Here is a 23,689-nt window from a genome sequence, read left to right as displayed (position 1 = left end):
CTCAAATATATAATAGAACAAAGATTTGCCACAAGACAGAAAAGAACAATGATATAAACAGGCAGAAATGGAAAGGGAAGAGGTAAAAGAAAAATGCTTTGAGGGGACTCTGAGCCATTTCAACATCATTAAACGGCAGTCATTTCCAAATTTTAGTTTATTGTACATGAGCAGTTTCTTTTACGCATTAGCAAATTGTAAAGAGCAAGTCTTTCCAATAACATGGACTTACAGAGGCGTGCAAAAGGAAAAAGTAAGTCCACTTCTAAGGGTGATTGTCAGAATTGCTATGCTATTCGGTAGACTGAAAAAAACCTATATGTGAATGTTAAGGATCCAGTTTTAAAAAGCTCACTACATTAAATCACTTCTGCTTTTACATACAAATCTTACATAATTATGAGAACTTTTATTTGGTATTTAAAAAAATCTTTTACACATATATAAAATAGTATTTTACAAAAAAAAAAAAAAAAAAAGTAAAAATTGTTTTAGTGGCATCTTGGACATTATCAGCACTCACAACTTCTCTTCCCACTCCTGAGAATTCAAGGTTAGGATTCAATCTGAGCACATTCAGACATGTGAGTGCCCTGTGCTGGAGCAGAATGAAGGGGTTGGTCAGACATGTAGTCCAGGGACCAGTTTTTGACTGACAATTTCATCTTTTCATCTCCTGTAGCAACTAGACAAATATTCAAACATTGAAGTAGCTAAGGGAAAGAAAACAAGGAGCTTTAATCTAATTAGAAATAATATATTCTACATTTAATAGCTAGGCAGTCTCCAAGGAGAAAAACACAAATCTGATTTCAGTACAGAGTTGAAGATGTTCAGCCAAAGAAAATGCTGTTCATGTGAAAAATGTCAATGAAAATAAGCATCATTTTATTTTGGTCAACCCCTTTAAACTGAATTGCTGAAGTATTCCCAACTGCTCCCTCCCTCCATGAACTGTCCTTGGTTTGCAAGACGAAGCACATTAGCAAACCTCAACAATCAGCAGACTTTCATATGGAAGTGCATTTTGTGTAATGTCATAAAACGTAATACCAGAGTTTGACCTAGCTTGGTGGAAAAAGTTGTGCTGTTGAACATTTAATTTTATATGACTTTTATCTACTAAAAACGTGTCTGAGGCATCTGAAGTATTGGATACAACTTTTTATTTGTGTGGCAAACTCAGAGAATTAAAATCCATGAGAATAAAGCAAAATCCAGCTGCAGGACCCAAATTTCACCAAGTTGGTTTGAACAGAGACCTCTAAAGTACAAAAAGGTCTTGTGCAGCAAACTCCAGAGGTGATTTTCACCCTTAAAGCACTGAAAAACATGTTGGTTTTGGACAGTTAGACCTGCCTGAGTGGCCCTTTTGGTCCTTGATGTGTTCAAAGTCTGGGGGCTCTGACTCCTAAGGGGGAGAAACACAGGAGATCACAGCTGCCAACCTCAGCACCTGCTGAGCTTCTCCTAGCACAGCCCCTGAGCCACCACAGACGACAAACCTGCAAATTCTAGCAGTCTACAAGCTCCTCAGAAAGCAGAGCATCCATCTGTACTTAAGGAGTAAGGTGGACAGTGATTGCCCGTTGTGACAGACCCTCCATGATTTTCCTCCATATATTCTAGCATGAGAAATATTTCACCATCAGAAAACTCCACTCTATGTACCTCACGCCACAGGGAATTTAGGTCCACGGGAATAAAGAAAGGTTTATTAGGTTTAATTCTAAAGGTATCAATGTTTAAGGTTATATCTTAGAAAAGAACAATGTATTGTGAATTTTGAGGTGTTTTTTTATTGTGGGATTGTTTGGCTTTTTTTCCAGTTAGATGACTTATGTACAGAGTGCATGCTACCAGAATTATTCCTGAGCTGCACAGCCTTTGAATGTGAACATCTGACAAGTCTCAGATACTGTGCTGTTGAAGGTTGTTGGACTGAACCAGGCAGAGTAAGCAATATCCATCTCCTCCTTCATTATATTTAATTTGCTGGCGTATAGACACTAGCACATAGGGATGCCAGCGTTTCCCATGGTTTGTTCAAGGATCCACTTACAGTCAGTATTTTGCTCATCCCCTGCTTTTTCTGGACTGGATCTGCCGTTATATTCCTGCTTTTTTTTTTTTTTTTTTTTTTTTTTAAACACAGACTTCAAACTTCAAACGAGGAATTAAAATTCAGAAGCAGCCCTCGGTATGTGTCTGACTGTCTGTCACACTGAGAGGTAAAACACAGTCTTACAGGACTAACATAAATAAATAAATAAATAAATAAATAGATAAAATCACCCCACCCTGGCTGGTGAGGGATGAGGCAACACGAGGCACCCCTTGCATTCAGACAGGTGCATGGGAGCGATAACCAGCAGCTGTGACAGAGAACCTGACAAGTGTGCAGTTATGCTGCCAAATCGGGCTGTTTTATCAAACACAGAGATAAAGCTGATCTCCCACGCGGAGGGTGAAAGCATACGGAATAAGATATGTTATGTTGGGGGGTGGAATTTTGTGCGCTTTTGAACTGGAGCTTGGCTTGCAACAAACAAAAGAGGAATGCAGATTAATTCTGTAACATTCATAGACACACATTTTGGTTTCAGAATCACAGAATCATTCAGGTTGGAAAAGCCCCTCGGGATCATCGAGTCCAACCCTCAGCCCGACTCTACAAAGTTCTCCCCTACCCCACATCCCCCACAGCTCATCCCAACGGCCCTGAAACCCCCCCAGGGATGGGGACTGCCCCCTTCCTGGGCAGCCTGTTCCACTCTCTGACCACTCTTGCTGGGAAACATTTTCTCCTCCTGCCCAGCCTGACCCTCCCCTGTGGCAGTTTCCAGCCGTTCCCTCTTGTCCTGTCCCTGATCCCCTGGGAGCAGAGCCCAGCCCCAGCCTCTCTGCAATGTCCTGTCAGGAGCTGCAGAGAGGGATGAGGGCTCCCCTCAGCCTCCTCCTCCTCACACTGAACACTCCCAGCTCCTGCCCTGCCTCCTCACAGGATTGATTCTCCAGCCCTTCCCCAGCCTCGTTGCCCTCCTCTGCCCTCGCTCCAGCCCCTCCAGATCTCTCTCGGATTGAGGTGCCCAAACCTGGACACAACCCTCCAGGTGTGGCCTCACCAGTGCAGGGTACATGACCTACTCAAGGCTACAGGAGGGATCTGCAGAGTCTGTGGCTTGGCATATTTGTGCTCTCCCTCTTTTCTTCTAGTGTTGCTCAGGATACACAGTTCATCTTTTCACAGGTGCTAAATTTTTGGCTAGAAAACTCTGTCAGCTGCTTTTGGCAACAAGGCAGGAAAGAAAGAACAAAGATTATTTCTCAGTGTAGAATTTTTAAGAAGGCTCCAGTATTTGCCTTTTACATATTGAGTACATAGAGAGGGTTGGAAGAACCAGAGAGAATGAAAATGGCAACAGTAGACCAAGATAAACCCAGTAGCATGGATATAAATCAACTTGAAACGCTGAAAGCAAAATATTCAGTGGCAATGAATGAGCACCATTCTAGAGATTTCTCTGGAGCTGCACTCTTTTACCCCAGGTGAGAACTTAATTCTCCGTTTGCAAGTCTCTAGAACGTTAAGGTATCCTTTCCTAATTTCCATAATAAGTTATGCTGTAAAATGAAAGCGGGATGTTTGAAATCACCTCCCAACAAGACTTTCAGAGTTTTTAAATGAGATGCTGCACTTCTAATATGCAAACAACAGTCTTCCTTTTACATTAATTCCTTTCACCTCCTTAAAGTACACTATTAAGCTATCTACTACCCTGCCTTACATGCTAATTCAAAGGAAAATATCCATTTGAAATAATGGAGATTAAACCCATAGAGTTGGTAGTCAGCATCTATTGCAACCATCATTCACTATGCCTTTGCACGTAGGGTGCAAATGTTATTTATTTTAATTGCATTAATCAAGAGGCTGGAAAATCTAACTTAATTAATTTACACACACTTAGCCAAATGGCTTTCTCTTAAACACTTACCCCAGAAAATTATGCTTCATTCTTCTCATAATCATTTAATACTTTTAAATTATCCAATACTTTAAACCACACTCTTTTATATGATCTACAAAGTACCTAAATCCAAGAACGTTGACAGAAATTAAGCAAGTGCTCCCTTCACATTAGTATACTAGAGATTTTAAGGTGTTTTGAAAGCTGTTATTCACTTTATCACTATGATTCTCTGAAGGGATGTACTGTGATGTACTCTCAGATAAATAATTTCTGAAGAAGCTCCAGGAGGGAGACACCACTCCTCCTTGTGGCACATGCAATAATTGCAGCAATTATCTGCTTGCTTTCTCCAAACTTTGGTGAGAGATAGAAGAGGACAGAAAAAGTGAGACAACTATAACATACAAGGAAGCAAACCCACATCTGGCTTGCAAGCACGACCAGTGTATTTGCTGTTAACCTCCTCAGAGAACTGTGGGATTGGTTCATTTACATGAAACATCCACTCTTTTTTTTTCACATAGCATTTCTTTACACTCTAAAACTACAGATAGGATTTGAGTTTGATTCTGTCATGCTCAGGAGAACAGCAGCACTGATCATCCATCAGGGTGAAGGAGCTAGTACAAGTGTTACAGGTTTTTTATCTTTTTTTTTTTAGCTAGATAAAAAATTTTAAGCTGTTTTCCCAGACGTCGGATGACACAGTTGACAACGATACTGTACAACTTTAAGACCTGGCAATGGAATTAGTAGCCATGAGCAGCAGAGAGTTTGATCATCTTAGTAATGATTCATGATTAAAGATGTCTTCAATGTCAATACAACTTCAATGCCATCTAATCTGAAGTGAAGCTTTAAGGCCAATTCAAACTGGATTACAGATCTTCTGCTGTCCTTGATATGTATATCCACTGAATCAGGAATAAGCAAAGGAAAAAAAGAAAATCTGAGCTAGTCAGGTTCTCAAACAGCTACAGTTTTAGTAGTACACCTTTGATAACCATTAAAGGAACAAAAGAACTGGCAGATCCCCAAAAGGAACTGTCATGGCTTCCACCAAGGCTTGCTGTTTGTTTCAAAAAAAAGCTTTTTGACACTGCACTGCTTAAGGGTGATTTGTCAAGAAACTGGAGCTCTGCATTAATGACACCTTATTAGAATAACAAATTATTGGTAATGTTATGGCTATGAGCCAAAGCATAGCCAGATACTTTAGATGTAATGTTTCATAATAACTGTCATACTGGAAACAAGTCTCTTCTACAGATGGAAATCAAAGGGATTCATTTTCTTGCAACAGCTGAAAGCTCTCTCATCTGCTCTCATGGTTCTCACTGCTTTGGGCATCCTCAGGCTTTCTCACCAAACCCTACACTTTGCAGAAAGAGCACTAGTTTGGTTTGGGTTGGTTTTTTTTTTACAATGTTTTCGTTCTGGTCCTAGGGAATTTAAGACACAGCTGAGGAAAACAATATTCAAAGAAAGTTTATATTTTGTTCACACCTTCTCAAGTGCACATACATATATGCTGTCCAGCCTTGTTCCGATACAGGGGCTGGAAGTTAAATGATATTGAAACATAGTGGTATTAAGGCATTTGAAATTCTTTGAAAACCAAGGCACTATTAGGTTAACAGAATTCAGAGAAAAGACTTGCCTTTCAGATATTGGTTTGCTTAACTGAAACGTTCATGGTCACACTTCAATGCATGATTAACTGTTTTAAAATACATATTAGTGTAAATTCAAATGAGAATTTAAAACAAGTCAGATAATGCAAGTTTTCTACAAGAACGTTAACTCAGTTGTGAGGTGCTGCACGTGCCCTATGCCCAAGGTCAGTCTTTGACTCCCAGACACATTATTAACGATGTCTTTCCAAAAGCAAAAAGAATATCTCTTTACTTCTCATAACTGCATATACAAGGTTTGCTAATGAAGAACTTTCTTCCAAATGTGACTGAAAAAAAGCAAGGAGAAAGAAGAGATATCATGTGCTGATATGTCTTAGCCTCTGCTCCGAATGCAACTGCAAAAGTGAGACCCATAAAAAAAAAAAAAAAAAAAAAAAAAAAAGGGAAAAATCAGACCATAAAATGCTTAAAAGGTTTAGAAAGAGCAGTAGGAAAGAGTCTGCAAGGATTTAGAGACTGGGCAGCGGAAAGGAATGTGTATGACATATTTGTTTAGAGATTTCACTGTATTTCCAGCAAGAAGAGAAAAACCTACTCCTGGAGCAGAAATAAGCAAGTGATTCTCGTCTCATGCAGCACTAGAAACCCCAGAACATCACAGTAGCATCCCAGTCAGCCCAGTGTATCAACCACAGAAGCAGCACCTGTCCCTCTGAGATAGAGGGTTCTGCAGTTATTACTGCAGTGTGCCCTCTGCATTTCCCACTGACAAACTCCAGCTGGTTATCTGTAATGACACCACGGCAGTGTCTTGAGTCACAGGCCAACATGCAGACTTTAATCAGCTACTGAAAAAAACAACGTTATGACACACATTTGGAAACACTGCTTGGTCAACTGTTTGAATTTTGTGGGGGTTAATGTAATATATAGCCCAATATAAACATTTTAAAAGCAACTTGGAGGTCTGAATAGCATTAACCAGCTCATCTTTGTTCTGCACTGAGGAAAAAAAAAAATCAAATTAGCTTCTTCTGGGCTTCAGTTCATGGTTCAGGGAAGAACAAAGCCATAGGGAAAACCCTGGGTCAGCAAAAGACCTGCAGAGAATATTCTGAATCCCAGACAGACACATGTAGTTGCTCCACACGGAGCTTGCAGATTGTGAACACCCCAGAACATGGACTAAGGAAGAGCTGCTTCAAGTCAGATATGTCTTTTCCTGAATGGAATTGGCTAATACTATCAAGAACAATCTTAATCGTATGCTGAAAGCTTTACAAAGAGGTAGCATCTGACGTTTGACTCGCAACTCCTCTGATCACACAGCAGTTGGGGAGGGGGGGGTGTCAGCACATGGCTGGGCTCAGCAACCTGTTCTGCCTTCTTCTGCAGACTCAAGGTGTGCATTTCCACTGTCCTCACTGACTGACCCGTCCACGTTAACCTCATGAAGCAAAGACATGGGAATGCTCCGGGATTATGGATACAAGGTGCTAGATACCAGAGCATAAATGAAACTCTAGGGCATGACAGTTAATTTTACAGTGATTTTTTTCTACTTCCTTATTCTCCACATTATGTTAGGTGATGAATGTTAATTGAGTAGTTTAAAGGAAAAAAAAAAAAAATTTTGATCATTTGCTTGCACAAATCATGTTATGGTCAAAGTCATTTGATCTATGACCCTAGCAAGTGCTGCTGACTTTTAACCTTTGACCGTTCTAGAATTTTTCTACCACCTTTTTGTACCAAGTATCTATCTCCTCCTGTTGACCAGCTATGTCGATATAACAAAGCACCTTACACTTCCTTTGTGGGCTTCCAAAAGTGGACTACATAATTTTATAGCATGTAGCAGATGTCTGAGCATAATAAAGGCCACAGCATGTGATGTTATTACTGATATAATGGGCAGAGCTGTGCAATAGACACATCTGAAATGTTCTCTTCAGAAAGTGAACTTCAGCTATGACAGTCATTTGAAATTGAACTTCAGACATCATGACTACTTATTGTGGAAGTGGTAAAGTGCAAGGAGTAATGTGCAAGTGCAAATGGTAGACGCTTCAGGACGCAGTTCTCCTTTAATTGAAATATAAAATATAAAATAAACTTATCGCTGATTTCCTTAGAAGCAGGATATGATCCTAAAACAATAACCCTAAAATAAAGTAAGTAATGCTCAAGCCCTCTTAGACTCCGTTCCCAAGATAATTCGTTGCTACAACACTTATTTTCTATTTTTCTCTGGTTTCTCTAAACACACAGGTTTAAAAGTAATCAGTTCAGATCCCCATCAGGGCTCTGCTGGCTAATGCATTGGTTTAAATGTTACTCACCCGAGAGCAGAACGTGTTACACGCTTTGTCATGACACTCCATCATCTGAAGTCCTGTAATATCATCCCTCATACTAGTGCAAGAACATTCTCTGCAACCGTCTTCCCAGGTTGTCCCAACGGAGTAGACTATGTTGTTGTGCACGCAAACCTATTGAATGCAACAATTAATACATGAAAGAGCACACCCGCTGCTGTAAGGGCACACTGCTGGCTCCAAAAGGCCGCTTTTTAAGATGTGAAATCTACCATTAATTTTACGGAATATTTTGAACCCAGTAGAAATGCTACAGGTCTTAAAATTGTGGCCACTCTATTGATGAAAGGAAAATAAGTGCAACGAAAGATGCTGTTTTATAAAGAATAAATTAGAGAATCTTGTCTGGTGGAATTGCCCAAGGTCTGACTCAGTTTCCCTGGAAGTATAATGGCACCTAATATTTAGAGATAATAAACAGTGAATCCTGTAGAAGGAGCTGTGCACACAAAACATCTTCCAGCTAAATCAGCTGATCTGAAAAAGACCCAACTTTGACCTACCACAGAAGTAGTGCTATCTCTTACATTGCACTTACTAATAGAAAGTTTTAGAGCATGTTATTAAAGAGATGAACATTATTTATTTTTATAGATAGGGCAAGTACGTCACAGAGACATAAAATGACTTATGCAAGGTCATGAACTACTTAGCAACAGAAAATAAAGGCCAGATCTCCTGAGCTGAAAGACAGCGTAACCCTATGTTAAGTTGTTAGGTAAGGTTGCTTAAATGAAAAGGTTACATTGCCTTGCAACCTTCTCCTTTAATCAGCCTTATCTTGAACGTTAGGATAATATAAGAACTTAATAAAAGGTTGGCAAAATAAGGAAAAATATATCCTGGTGAAGCTTTGATGGAGTCAGGTGTTAATTTGGCAAAAATTTTAAAGTGGCAATATATTTCATATAAGCTACAATGCCACCTCAGGCAGAGGCAAAGCTAATCAAGGGGCACAAGGCATTTAGGTCTAAGGTGTCCCAAATATTTCAATAAAGTTAGTACAGGATTGAAAGAATATATAGTAACTCTACTGATCCAAAAGCATGTAACTCTGTTATCCAGAAACAAATCAAAAATTTTAAAATCACCTCTGAAATTCCTAATGCTTGAATGATCTTGAAGTTTCAAATGTTTTTGCTTTACATATATAAATATAAAATATAAATTTATTTATTTTATATTGGTATAAATATAAAATATGATTATATCAAAGGCACAAAAAGGTTAAAATAAATGAAATATAAGTTCATTATATTAATATTTATTTTATATTTATATTAATATAAAATATTATTATCTCAAAGGCACAAAAAATGGGTTGGTTATGTCAGAATAAATGTCTGTAATAAAACAAGCAACAGTGTCTTTCTGCCAGACACATTTAAATTAAAAATGCCCTGGTATCGTGATCCAGTAGTCTCACTGGGGGTTTGTTAACACCTAGCTACCCACTTACTTTGGTGCCGTTACTCCACGTATAAAGACACTCTCATCCATGGAAACGGCACTTCACTGCTCTTACCCTGCCTGGAACACAGGTGGTAGATACGCAGCCGCAGTCATTGGTGAGAGATCTGGATAGATATCCCAGGGGGCAGCTCACTGTTGAGTTTGTACAGCTGCAGGTACATTCATATTTATCACAGCACTCGGTCTTCTTAACAGTCAGCTCTCGATGCGGTGGGCAGGAAGGTCTTTGAATTAAGCTGCACGCTTCTCTGTTACACTCTAGCAGAAAAAGGTAGGTACCATGTCAAGCACAGGGCATTTCAGAGTGATACGAGTAAACAAGACAGCTCTCTGGCAGCAAGACTCTAATTGCTACTGCAAACTGTCACAAATCTATTCAAAGGCTAAGTAACGCAGATATAAAAGACCCAGGTCAGGGATTGTGCTGCAGGTTCAGGAAAAGTTCCTACCCTGCCAAAAAGTCTTGTGTCACATACAATCAAAAGATTTATAAAATAAGCATAAGGGTCAGAGCACACACGTCCAAAAGTGTTTTTTTCCCCTAATTCAAAAGTATACTCAGAAAGTGACAACCGTACCCTTCTTCTTCCAAGTCTGTGAAATAATTATTACATGTCCGTTGGGCTCCAAAATTAAACCTTTCAGAGGGAAAAAATAATGTCTAAAGGAAGTTGTCAGCATTGCTGAAATGCAATGTTCCAGTGTCACTCCCCGCTAAAAAAAAATATCTTACCACATGTGTAATTTGGTCTGCATTCTCCAGGGTTGGTCAGAGCAAGCTGCAGGCCAAACTCACAGACAGGGACAGGAGGCAAATCGCAGGAAACCAGATCACAAACTACGAAGAGAAATCGAGAGTGTTTAAGACCAGACTTGACTAGCTAGTCCTCAAGAAAAGACACACGCATGCATGCATGTCCTCATTAAACTTTTTTCCCCTACACTCACTTGCTATCCTAAAATATGAAGTAAGTTATTTGAGTTCAGCAAGTCAGGGTTTGTTTTCAGAATAACTTAGGGAACAGTTCAAGCTTGGGTTATGAGGATTAAGGTTCTAATATTATATTTAATGTGCAATTATAGACCATGCAAAAATAGATACTTCAGAAAAGACCATTCTACTGTCATTTAGACAAAAACAAATTGCTCCATTCCCTTCTTCATCTCTTACAGAAAGGGACAAAGTCAAACTGGAAGTGAACGGAGACTCACATCCTTGCGAGTTGTTTATTTTTCCACACAGATGATTGTACAGTCATCCCGTGGTTTCAAAAATGTAGCACTGCATTAAATAAAAAAACGGGATTGTATACCTTTGAAGCATCTGGTAAAAATAGGGACCAAAAAGATTCCAAGAGTTTATGAGAACCTACCGCACTCATACTCAGGGCAGCACTGGCTGGGGTCCCTGCGCAGCCGTGGGACTTCACAAGGACCACACTGAACAGCTGGATTAAGAAGAAAACATCCATAAAACAAGTTTGGATAAGTACTAGGAAACTAGCTAACAGAGACATCAATTCAAGTCCAATCATACTTAGAGCTAAACCAATTTACATTTGGCAGTAGGGCAAGGTTGGACCGTGCAGTTTACTTTCTTGTTATCAAGACACACGCAGATCTTGCAAGGCTCCTTGGTGGGAATCCATGTTTCCATGTACTGCATGAAAAAAAAAAAAAAAAATAAAATAAAAACAAAAACACAGAAAAACCCCACAGATTGTTAGAAAGAAATCAAATATTCCGGTCACTGGTGTGTTAGTGATGGGAATGTGTGATTTGGAAAAACAGAAGACTATGCAGGGTGGATTGGCTGCTCTGTCAACAGTAAGAACCTAAGGAGATGCATAATTCTGAAATGACTGTAGTTACCAATTTAGCAAAAGATGTAAAGAATGCAGAAATGGGATGAGGAATTACTATTGTTTTAAGTGTGAAAAATGCTCAGATGTTATAAACGCAACTTCAGGCTATTGTGAGTAACAGTGGACTCGTTCAACTACATACCATGATTAGATGTGCAGTGGTAATAAGGGAAACACATAGAAGTGGCTGCTTTCCCAAATTAGTAGTACTTAAACACAGAGAAATAAGCTGCGTATTTTTAATTATGAATATGTGGGGTGTCATCACTTGATTTCCCAGTGGACTGAAGAGTAGAAAAGCACTACAGCAACCCCAAATCTTAAACCACCACAGTGGTAATTACCTGGAGGTAATAAGCACAACCAGAAACTGCCAGTAAAGTGTATCACTATTCAACAACTGCTCCTTCTCAAGAGAAAGAGGGGAATCACTGATGTTAAAGATGTAGTTGCCTAAAAATAGCTATCAACATTTAACACCCATGTGAACAGGGAGTGAAAAGATGCACTGTGGGAAAATAATGTTAATTTGCACAACCGATCCAGGTTCTGGGTGAGAACACGTAGAGTAGGTCAAGATGCCACAAAGGGAAAAGTTGTCATCCAGAAAACTCTGTAGTTTAAAAATAACAGTTTACTGCAACTTTTGGTAAGAAGAAGAAAGGAAGGAAATATCTAAGCATACTGCCACCTGCACCCAGCGATATCGATGTATTTTAAGCCATCACAGGAGTCTGAAAAGACAGTTTACTTTCAAAGGTTGACAGCATGGCAAGAATCAGACACCAGGCATGCTAGAACAAGCCAACCAGAGGTTTAACAAAGCTTAGGAACCAAGTCACATAGGGTCAGTTAATCCATAGGAAATCTATTTTAGTCAAAGAAAGCTTGCACAGATGTATTGCTAGTAAAGAACATTATCTTAGGGCTTGGAAAAACAACACGGAGCCCTCTGCCAGAGCGTGTAAAGGCCTCAGGGTTAAAAAGTGCTGAGAAGGCAGCTGATAGAAAATGCCTACATATGCAGGTGGTGATGTGAAATGCAGGAGGACATTTCAAAACACAGAGGAAGAGAATCACGATTGCTCTAACATTTTCAGCAGCCTTGATTTTTACACAGGTTTTCTTTAGTGTAAGGAGGAGTCTAATCCTAGAAGAAATGAGAAGACACAGCATGGTGTTAGCAGAGCTCTATACGGGCGTTGGTGCTGACAATCCTGTAAACCTGAGCATGATCCAGGGTAGAAAGGAACAGAGGAATGAAGAGCAGAGGGAAAGAAGAGGGTTAAGGAAATCATAACCCACCACCACTTGCACTGCCTGTTGTATCGCTCACACAGCTAATCCTGCAACGGTGGAGACGCAAAACGTCTGTGTGAGCTGATCCTCCCCTGCCCTCCACCTCCCCATCCACACAGCAGCTGCATCTAAGCCTGGCCATTGGGGTACGGACGAGAGGTTTTCAGAGTTAAAACCCCATTAAGGGGCATGCAACAACCCAGAATTTCAGAACTTTAGCGGAAACAAGCAAATATCACCGCAGACATTCTTCCCAAGATGTGTGCTGAGTTTTTCCTCCGTGAGGGCTTGAAACAATTATTTAAATAGAAAATACACTTCAAAGCCTGAGGATTCAGGAATTTAAGGCACACAGATCCTAGACTTTAATCTACATTTGTAATAACCATTTCATATAGAATGATAATAGAATAACCGGAGTTGTCAGGGTCACAGAGTTGTGCACAATTGATCTGAGTTTAGGGCAGTGATTACATACATTGTAATTTTTTTTTTTTCTTTTTTCCATCAAGAGATATAAGATTTTTTTCTATTCCTTTTACCATAAAAATTACTGGTGGGTTGGGGTTTTCTTCCATTTTACCAACTCTATAAGCACTACAAATCGAGCGATACTGTATTTAAAACAAAGATGTAAAACAGAACACAAGGAAAAAGAACATGGCCATATGTATAGCAAAACTGTAAGCTTAAAATAAAAGATAGTAGAAGGTCCGTGTGCTCAAACCTTGAGAAAACTCTAACCTTTTGTTTGGAAAAACATCATTTGGATAATGCAGTTGTGGAATGAAAGAGCACATTTCCCCTCTTGCCACAAAAATCCATAGGGTATGTACCCCTGAGGGTACACCATAGGCTTAACGCCTGTACCAGCCCCTTGGCCAGGAGTAGGAAACCCTCAAAATCATATTTAACAAGTACTTTTCCAGTGCTTTGACAGTACCAGTGGTCAGCACTAAGGCACAAGCCCTAGCAAAGCAGGATCCTCAGACCCGTGTGGGCCTGGCCTGTGCAAGGGGAGGAAAAAATACTTTTGTCATTATGTTAATCCATGCAAACAGTATTTAAAAGAGATGTTTCTGCCACAAACAGTCTTTGCTTCCTTTCAGTTTAACTGTAACTCCTTAGAACACATTTCCTGCTGCATGAAATGTGAGCCTCAATTTTCATGTGTAGAATTACATTATTCAGAGTACATACGTTCATTTATTTTTTTAAATCTACCTTTTTTACTTAAAGAATAGACTATCCACATGCACACAGACTTCTGTTACTTACAGAAGATCTATGTTACAAAAACAATTATGTCTTTAACAGCACGTTTGGTGAGTATAAGACCATCCAAAAATCTCATTAAGAATCTGAAGCCCATAAAATACTGAAATTAAAGCCTCTTCTTCTTAAAGTCCCATAACAAAACCGTAGATTTAAGAGGACTGGCTGACTTAGATGAAAACTCTCAGAGTTGAGTAGCTGGGGGTGAAGAGGAACAACCCCTGTTACTTGGACCAGGGGATACAGGGAGGAGCTTGCGCACCCACTGCGCGATGCCAAAAGGGGAATCAACAGTCTCATTCACTGCAGTCTGGCACCCAGTAACCGTAGGTCTTCCCAATCCCATTCTGCCACAGAGATGTCTGATTTAGCTGAGGCAAGTGGGTTTTCAGTAAAAGTAAAATTATTAATTTCAAAGGAATGATTCTCATCCAAAAAAAAAAAAAAAAAAAGGGATGTAGGCTAATATGACTTGATACAAGGTCAGCTTGGTCTCACTGCTGCCCACCAACCACTGAAAAAAATCTTTCAGTAAGCTTTGCAAAGACAATACGATACATTTACGTAAGGGTTTATTTACCACACTGTCATTACTGGTAAAAGCTCGCTGAATGGAGGTGTTTATCTTGGTAAAAGTTGACTCGCGCCTTCCCTCTAGCCCTCCCTCCACACAAATTTGTCATGCATTTCCGGGTCCGTACAGTCCCAGCTGTGAATTTTATATCCGTCCCAGCCAATTTCACACTAGGGGAGCTACATGGGGCTGACAGCCGGCCGGTTATTAGGAACTGAGCTAGAAAATAAAGTATCCAAAGGGGAAAAGAGTTAGACTTATAAGACGGATTTACTCGCAAAAGGATGAACCCCGATCACTCACAAAGGTAAGCTGGCAAGCCTGTGGTTGTTACCTGATGGTGTGTGCCATCTTCACTGATGCATTCTGTGCAGACTTCTTCATCAACACAGCTGTCATTAAAAATCACCTGTCCGTCTGGACAGAAGCAGCCTTCTGTGGGATAATCCTTGCAGACACTGAGTTTGGTACTATTCTCACAGTGCTTTATGCAGGCTTTGCGGCAGTGATCATATGTCAAATATGTGGGACATTTCATTGCTGAGGAAGACAGAAAAAAAAACTCTTTAAAGAGATCTGAAATGCAGATAAACGTTTCCACTCTCACTTTCTTTAGAATTCTGTTCAGGTTTTTTAAATCCATCATCTGATGAATGTATTTGGTCCTCTGCAGTCACTAAATTATTTGAAAACACATTTTTAAAACTAGCAAAATCCACAGTGGAAAGCGATTGAAGGCATTTCATTAAGTTACAGTCCATGCAGAAATCATCAAGCTTCATTTTAAGGCCACATGAATCAACAAAGTATAATTTACCCTAATAATGACACCATGGCTTACATGAGCTGAACATCTTGCCTAACTTGGTTTTCAACACTGGGCAAGAGACATAAAACTTTAGAACAACCTTTACGTGTATTAGAGAAGCACTGGTAACAGTGCATGGTCAGGAGATATCCATGACAGACTAAAGTATTCAACAAAGATTTTTTTGACAATTTGATAGGCAGCAGTGTTCCCAAGCAACCAAAGAAGCTAACAAACAGAATATTTAGGTACTTCAAAACTGAACCCGCTGGATTTCTGCACCTTATTAACCGAATTGGCTTCTTAACAGAATTAACTGAATCAAGGAAAGTTGCATTGCCCCCTAAGCCAACACATAAAATTTTGAGTGATGAGTTGTTCCCAATACTGAGGGTATTTTCTCCAAAAGCAAACACAAAACTAAGGCTACGGCTATTTAAGAAACTTATGGACACAGCTTCTATACTGTGTACTCCCTTAAGCCTACTTTATTTTTCTCTACAGCTTCAATTAGAAAAAGTGTTTCTTATTTCCCAGTCTGTGACTGCTGTGAGGTTTATAAAACTTCTTTTTCAGTCCCCTGACAAAAAACACTGAAGGAAAATTACTCAGTGAAGACCTGAGCTCCCAACTAAATAAGCATTCAGCAGCTGAACTGTCTACACACACCCTTCTTAGCAGCCAAAGGAAACAGAAATGTCTTTAACATTAACCCTTTTCTGTTTTGAACCATGCTAAATTCAATTATTTCTGGTGTGTTGGGGTCTATGGCTGTGTGTGTATGTGTGTGGATAACCATCACAGTTCAGCAGATGCAAAGGAACTTGAAAAGCCACAGAAACATGATGGGGAGTCCAATTCCATCGTAAAATGCTTCGGCTGGATTCTGAAAACACAAAAAGTTCTATCCAAGTAAAACAGGAGAAATCACCTGCTTAGAAACCTGTACTAGCAGGTACCCAGACTATGCTGTGTTTTCCAGAAAAACTCATTTCCACAAACATTTCTCTAAACAAGGTGCCTTAGAGTAAGCCCCAGGGTTTATTGCCTGTGATGGTCTCATGTCAGCTCTAATTAATGTGTAAAAATACATCCACAGAACCTCTTAAGGTAGTGTGGAATTTACTTTTTTGTTAGTAAATATATTCACTACATTGGCTTTCATCTTGCTTACCTACCGCTAGCCCTAACGCAAATCTAGCAAACCTCCTCTGTACAAAATTAGGTTAATTTATTTTAGAGTTTAATGCTGATGCACATCAGCATAGAAACTGGACAGCTCTCAAGCAGAATGAATACCAATGCTAAAGCTTCTAAATGTACTTAATATAACAGCCCCTTCTCCTCCCTCCTCTTTGGCTGGTGTTAAGGAGCCAAGTGTGTGAAAAATGCAATGAAGAACCATGCCCCGCACTCAAGAGATGCTAAAAAAGCCTGTGTGCCTGTGTAAAATGGCAATGTTTTTTTTCAAGGAAGGAACGAAATGAGGTTCTTATGTTTTGCAAAGGAAATATAAATTAGATCACATGAATGCCCTTGTTTTGAAGCCATCTCTGTCCTTGTGGATATGGGAATAAGATGTGCATAAGCAGTGCCAAGAGATGGGATAAACTCCAAAACCTGGAAAATCTTCCTAACCATCCTTTCATCCTCCTGGCACAATGACAACCAGGTGATTGTGGAAAGCCACCTCAGACACATTGCTGCCCTTATGATCCAGAGATTTGGTCAGGTCTCTACATGTTACAGGTAACTCTGCTTTTTGTAGGGAAACTTCTGCCCGAGGTATGGAACGTGAGGAGGCATGAAGGACTCCCCACAGCCAGCCTCAAACACAAGTATTTCAACAAGCCACCCTCCTGACTGGTATTTCAGTGCTCACCTCAAATGCCTCTTGTTTCTCAATGAAAAGGAAAAGACTGTGGATATTGGCAAAAGAGGGAAATAAGGCTGAAAAGCAAGTAATAAAAGAGAAATTCTGCCAAAGCAGTTTCAAAAGAAATCTACGTCAAATACTAGCCTGTATGATGTTACTATGATCATGTATTAATATTGTACTCTGTTTGTTGGTTCCATTAAGACATGACCTTTTCTTTCAAACAGAGAAGAGAAGCTGGGGTGGGGGGGAACAAAAAAAACCCACAACAGTTTCCTGTAAATTATTTCAAAGCCAATTTAAGTACTGACACTTCTTCAGCTGCTTATTTTTCCTTTAAATTACAGTAGCTATTCCTAGTAGATACTGGTTGGGAGAAAATAACCTCTGTGAGGATCTACAGAAGGTGCAAGTCCATCAAAATAAAATAAACCACTTAACAAATTCAGAGTGAAAGATCTTGTGAGAGTTTGCACTGGGATTCACTCTGACTTTGTGGGTCAAACACCTGAGACAAGACAGAGCATCCCTGCTTGAAGGACTAAATGGATAGGGGATGGATGTTTTTCAAGCCTGTGACACCTGGAGAAATGCATACATCTTTTCCAGTGACAATGCCACTCCTTTCTTACTAGTAGTATAATTTAACACTCCTTTCTTCTTAGTAGCATAATTTAGCAAAACTTAGCTAGCTCCTGAGGTCACGTACTGCTGGCTTGCCTTTTGCCTCACTGTACCGTCGTGTGCAGCCAAAAGGACAATTAAAACCCCAGTGACAAGCTGGAGTGAACACTTCACCAGGGCCAATAGCTCATCAGCTGCCAGTCAACCTCCCTGCATTGCTCAGGCATAGTTTTCCTAAACCTCCCTTAAGGGTCCTCTTTATCCAAAGGAATAAGTTTAGAAGGGTTTTTCTAATGTTCTTGGGAGCGGTTTCAAGGCCACGTTAAACCAACTTGGATCAGTGCTGCGGATCAAAAGGGGCAATCCTGTCCCTTCCTTAATCTCTTCACCTCAGCTGTTCTTTCCTGCTGGCACTTTTTTTCCCCTTCTACAGCTAGTTTTCACAGTTCACCAAGCAGCAACGAGAGGACTACCACCAGCACAGAAAAAGGAGTGGGAATGCATGGCTGGAGGTGGAAAAGGAAGAGAAAAAACTGTCCCAGATCAGCTGTAGGCAGATGCAAAGCCACCCCCGTACTGCTGATTTCCAAGTCATGGTTTAAATCCTTCAGCTGTTATTGTCCTCACCAGAGGCACGCCCTGCTCGCAGAGTGAACCAACAGCAGTGGATAATCTCAGAGTAGCTCCACTACACAAATCCTTCCGTAGCAGAGGTGCTTTAAAGTTTTCTTGTATCCCGTTGCTTCTCTCTCCTCCTCCTGACCCTCATTCTTGCTTCTCTGCCAGATGTCACTGCCCCTCAGTTGAGCCGGCACAGCCTGTTACACGTTTGCTTTCTAACCTGGGCCTTGCAAAAGACAAAACATAAACCCCTCCAACAACTAGAACGGCTCATGAAAAATGTTGTTTTCAAACAAAATACTTTTCCAGGAATCCCTGCAGCCTCTGAGTGCCACTGGCATCCTCCTCAAAGAGCCACAGCTTTACTGAGCCGTACCGAGTAGAGGATTGTTTCATACACCACGCAAGCATCAACTACCTATCGAAATACAATTCATCTGCAAGCTAGGATTAGCAAGTGCCTAGAGAGCACATCCACACTGCACACAAATGAGCTTGAAGAGCTGCTGAGAAGCACTCATGGAAGCATCAGCATATGAAGATTAACAATTGCTGCTGTTGTCATTTATCTTCTGAGTATTTCTGCTTTCTGAGCAAAATTTGCTGACTGCTACTGTTACTTGAGCTACACAGTTCAAAGCTGACTTGGTCACCTCCACATCAGCTGTAATTTCTTTTGTAACTGCAGAATTAATAGATATCAGCCCATTCATTAATCACTATATAAACAATCCTATTTCCAGGTGAATAAAGCTTCCTTTCCACTGAATCCCAACATATGTCAATATTAGTAACGCAGTGATTTGTTAGAAATTCCTATGATCTTCCCATTAAGTTAAAGCCTGTACTGTCATTGAAGTGGAAACCCTATTCAGCAGGCATTCCCTGTGAGGGGGAGCCTGCTCAAGAGGGGCATATTCTATGCCTCAGGATTATAAGGCTATCAGTGGAAGCTACAGGCTGCTGCAACTTAAGTCTGCTAAGTGTGGGGTTTGGTGACAGGGTGGGGGAATTTAAAAAAAAAAAAAAAAGATCTTTTTCACTTGTGCATTCTTACCCTGGAGTAAAGTTTCCTTCCATCCATTGACACAAAGCTGGCGTCTACCAGATACCACTCAACACATCCAAAAAGGACCAAGGAAATCTCAGGCAGTGGAAGTGAACAAGCACAGGATAGAGAACAAGCCCTGTCTTTATCAGATATTGCGGTGAGTACACTCACCCATCCAGGCAGAGCAGTCAGGAATGACTTTTACTGCTTGAAACGTCCCAATATGGCACGACAATACGCCAAAACAAAGTTTACAAAAATGACAGGGATCCACTACAGTGGGAAGAGGGAAGCAAGGTATTCCAGAACCACACCATTGTTATTAAACATGTAGTGGTGGAGCGATTAAGCTGCACTCTGTCTATTTAGTCATTAATGTAACTTGTATGACGTCCCTGTAATTGCAATTTTATTGTTGGCAGTTGCACGCACGCACCTGTTTGAAGGAAGATGTTATTGTTAGGACTAGGACACTAACGACTGGTTTATGTAACTAAAGTTAAAATGGGCGACTCTTTATCTATCCTTGTACATGCTGTGTAACAAGATGGGAATCTGAAAACTGCAGAGTTATTAAGGTACTCCACAGACATTTGGCCTTGGACATTACAATTTGCAAAAGTGTGACTGAAGCACTGAATTTGGAAAATGGCTGGCAATATTCTCCCTCTGTTTTCTATGACTGTACTCCTAATGGACTATGTTGGATCTTACAAGATTCAGTCTGCAACAGTAACATGTTCTTCAATAATTTATCCTGGAAAGTTATTTTAGACACTAACTGGAGGTTCAGGCCAAGTTCACATTCACGTTCATGACCTCTTATCCCATCATTCCCTCTAGGTTTAAAACATGAACAAAACAAACACATGTAGTGAGTTTTTGTGGTATCATGCCTTTAGGATGCTGGTCCTCCACTTCTGAAATGAAAAGTATCTGGGCAGCAAGAGGGAAAGAAAGCAAGACAACAACAAGAAGTGACTAAACTGGAGAGGCAGCAGATGCAAAACCAACTGGGATATCAAGACACTACATGAATGGCCTAGCTGGGAAAGAAAATGTCTACATACATACACATCTCAGATGTGTTTCTGACTAAACCAGAAACACTCTGAGTGGATAAATGAATGTCTGTAACCATCACTGCAGACAGGCTAACAGGAGAAGGTGTAGAAGAAGCCACCTCAAGAGTTCCTTATTTGTACTTAACTACATGTTGCAGTTTTGGAAGATCTTTAGGTATGCCTCATAATAGGGCTGTCAGGATAAAAAAAAAATAAAATAAATAAAACAAAAGGAAAAGCCAGGAGGATTGAGCAGAACTTCTATAAAAATTTAGGAGAGTAGGTATACCAGGTGACAACCATCTGAATTTAGCATTGGCATGCTTGCCCTGCTTCTACTGGGCTCTGGGCAGTTTGCAAGACCCACACCCTGCTATACTGCTTTCTCACAGCACAAACTCTTCACCTTCAAAACACAAGAAAAACACAGCCAGAAGGAGACCTGGATTTGCAAAGCAAATTACACCTGGTTTGATTAGTGTAGCTGGCATGTTCTGGCAAGAAAAGACAGCACGGAGAGTGGCCATTCTCCAATTTTTCACTGCAGTAGGAACTTAAAATCACACTACCTCTTCCATCACAGTCTGAAAGGTTTAGGCTTTGGTTGAAACATGGGGAATTTGTGGAACTATTACAGAGAAAAGTCTTATTTTATGCCATTATGTGCAGTTACGACAGTGGTAGATTGGGAAGCAGTTCCACTAGTCCAAATTATGAGTTTCCCTGTCCGCTTTGTACAGATCCTCAAGTTTCTGTACCAAATGATATTTGCAGCTAAAACTGCCTGGCAGAATCAGAGCTCAGACTCTCAGTCCAAACCTGGCCCCACGATGGTTTGGAGCTGCAGAGTCAGGTGCTGTGCTTACCCGTGCACAGCTCTCACAGTATTTTTATTTCATAGGTTATCCGTCTACCCTTGCATAACTACCTTGCATTTTACTAGTTAGCAGCTTACTAAAAAAACACTTTTTCCATTATAAGCAACTTAGCAGCAGCAGAGTTATTAGATCTGTAATACGACTTGTACGGGAAACTTGATCTGGAGCTTCTGCCTCATTACAATGGCACTCAAAAGATAATATCACACCAACAAGATGGTCGTTGTCACCACCATCACCAAGTAAGGTAGTTTCTGTAACAGTTGTAATGGAGCATAAACGCCTTACGACAAAAATCAGGTGTTCTCCAGTCTATGCAGATCTCATATTCCATGCAGATGTGAGCGTAGGAAGTTATCATCTCGCAGGCTTCATCCTCATAGCAGCTGGTCTCTGTGCAGGCCTCGTAGAACATGTTGGGGGATATTACCCTGTGGCACTGTGCAAACCGATCAGAGAGCAGAAGGCGGCAGAGGCTCGTTGCGTGCTCAGGGCATCTGTCTTCTCTCTGGATTTCACAGATCTTCCCCGGCTCTTCCACTGTCCAGTCTTGGATAAACACGCTGCTGTCAGGAGTGACAGAGCCATCACGTAATGTGAAGTCATTGATGTGGTTCTGGTCACACACCCCTAGGAGGGTGAGTAAAAGGAAAGTAAAAAGTCTGAGTATAGTCAGCAATAAAATAAACCTAGAGAAAACAGGCACAGGACAGACAGAGCTGGTTGGGGCTGCTCAGTGAATGCCAACGGGAAGAGGAATGAACAATATCCCTTATAGCTATTATCAAGAGAGGCATAAAAACCCTGGGTCTTGTTTCCTGTTTCTTTATTACAGGAGGCATAGGTTATGCCACAGAGGTATAAGCTCTACAATAGATTCTACCATTGAGGACACCATAGAATTAATTCTCCCAGGTAGTAGTACCCCTTACAAACCTTCCACCTCCACTGCAAGCGCAGGTCATGTCTCTCACATAAATGTATTATGTAAAGAATGTAAAGTTAAAAAGTCTCCTTCAAAAGTTAATGTGAAGTAAGTAAAACATGAGTGATGTCTAGCCTGTTCTTTCTGAGGTATTACTGGAAGTCAATTAGCTGTTACATTGATGGTCATAGTAGAAAAACCTACATGGATTAGCAATGTGCCAGCAATGGGGGATCTGTTCAGCTAGAGGGTTTACAGGTTCAGGGCCACACAAATTACAATAACATAAATAGCAGTTCAAGCCCAAGTAGGAAGCTATTAAAATTACTGGCTTTCAAACTTACCACAAAGCCCTTGTGTTCCTGAAGAAAAGCTCTTTGAATTAAGTTTAAGAATAAATTCGTTGTTTCTTGGAGTAAATGTGAGATTATGTCCAAGATGGGAAAACTTGATTTCGTGCATTATTGCTCCATAGACAGTGACTTCAAACAAACTACTAGAATAGGGGATATGAACCCTTTCACCGTTAACAGCCACCTGTTTTCAAAAAAAGGCAAGATCATCACATCAGTTCTAGAGCGCAGTTAAAATCAACCCAGTCTTACAGTTGAGACGCATTTTGACATTTGACACAAGTACTTGAAGATCCAGCTGAATCTGGACATAAGAATCAATGGTGCAAGCTGAAACTTGCTGTTGAATCTAAAAACATACAGAACTAATTGACCTTCATTCTGTGTGTTATATGAACAGCCCTTTCAACATTTTCTTATATGAGCGCATTCCTTCAGCATCACATATTTACAGATGAGCGATCTAACGCCATGAAGTTAAAATGCTGCCTACAGACCCTGATTATCAATAAACCTCAGTGAAAGTCAAGGCTGTCCATCACCATGCAGAACTGGGTGCAGGTGTTTTCGTCCATCCTATTTTTCTACACCAGTCAGAAGAGATCACCTTTCCAGGCTAGCCAACTCATTTATGTCTGAAGAAGAGGCCAGAGACTGAAAAATGTGTCACACTGAATTTGAATACTTTGCCTATAAAATAGATGTAATGCATACTAAGCTGGCCCTTCTTCTAATACTGAGATCCATCTGCGCACAAGCTAAGAACCAACTCCCTAGCTCTTCAACTAGCTAGTCACGCATAGATTTGTGAAGAATAGACTGCTCTTCCATGCACCAAATGATAACATTGTTTAAAGGACCTGTGCCAAAAGAGAAGAATCAGAGTGCAGTATGTCCTGTCTATAATCCCTGCCTTTCTGGCAGAAGCATCAGGGAGACGTTGCCAAATCCCATATTTTTGACATTGTCATACCAGCACAACGGGGAGAATAAGAGGAGAAACATGCCTGGCTC

At 40.4% G+C, this 23,689-nt stretch overlaps 1 protein-coding gene across 1 annotated transcript in view; it reads right to left on the bottom strand.

The window, feature by feature from the left end:
• The window catches only part of VWF (von Willebrand factor), a 146,453-nt gene that overhangs the window by 22,897 nt on the left and 99,867 nt on the right, over nucleotides 1-23,689 (bottom strand). The window contains exons 36-43 of the mRNA XM_074901829.1: nucleotides 22,667-22,859; nucleotides 21,686-22,027; nucleotides 14,810-15,015; nucleotides 11,020-11,122; nucleotides 10,836-10,910; nucleotides 10,196-10,300; nucleotides 9,515-9,720; nucleotides 7,954-8,103 (exon numbers count right to left, since the gene is read on the bottom strand). Coding sequence (XP_074757930.1) covers nucleotides 7,954-8,103; nucleotides 9,515-9,720; nucleotides 10,196-10,300; nucleotides 10,836-10,910; nucleotides 11,020-11,122; nucleotides 14,810-15,015; nucleotides 21,686-22,027; nucleotides 22,667-22,859 — 1,380 coding nt within the window. The remainder of the gene's footprint in view (nucleotides 1-7,953; nucleotides 8,104-9,514; nucleotides 9,721-10,195; nucleotides 10,301-10,835; nucleotides 10,911-11,019; nucleotides 11,123-14,809; nucleotides 15,016-21,685; nucleotides 22,028-22,666; nucleotides 22,860-23,689) is intronic.

This window comes from Athene noctua, chromosome 3 (genome assembly GCF_965140245.1).
Source record: "Athene noctua chromosome 3, bAthNoc1.hap1.1, whole genome shotgun sequence".
NCBI classification, from domain to species: Eukaryota; Metazoa; Chordata; class Aves; order Strigiformes; family Strigidae; genus Athene; species Athene noctua.
The sequence above is the reverse complement of the archived record's forward strand: the minus strand, read 5'-3'. Positions and strand labels throughout refer to the sequence as shown.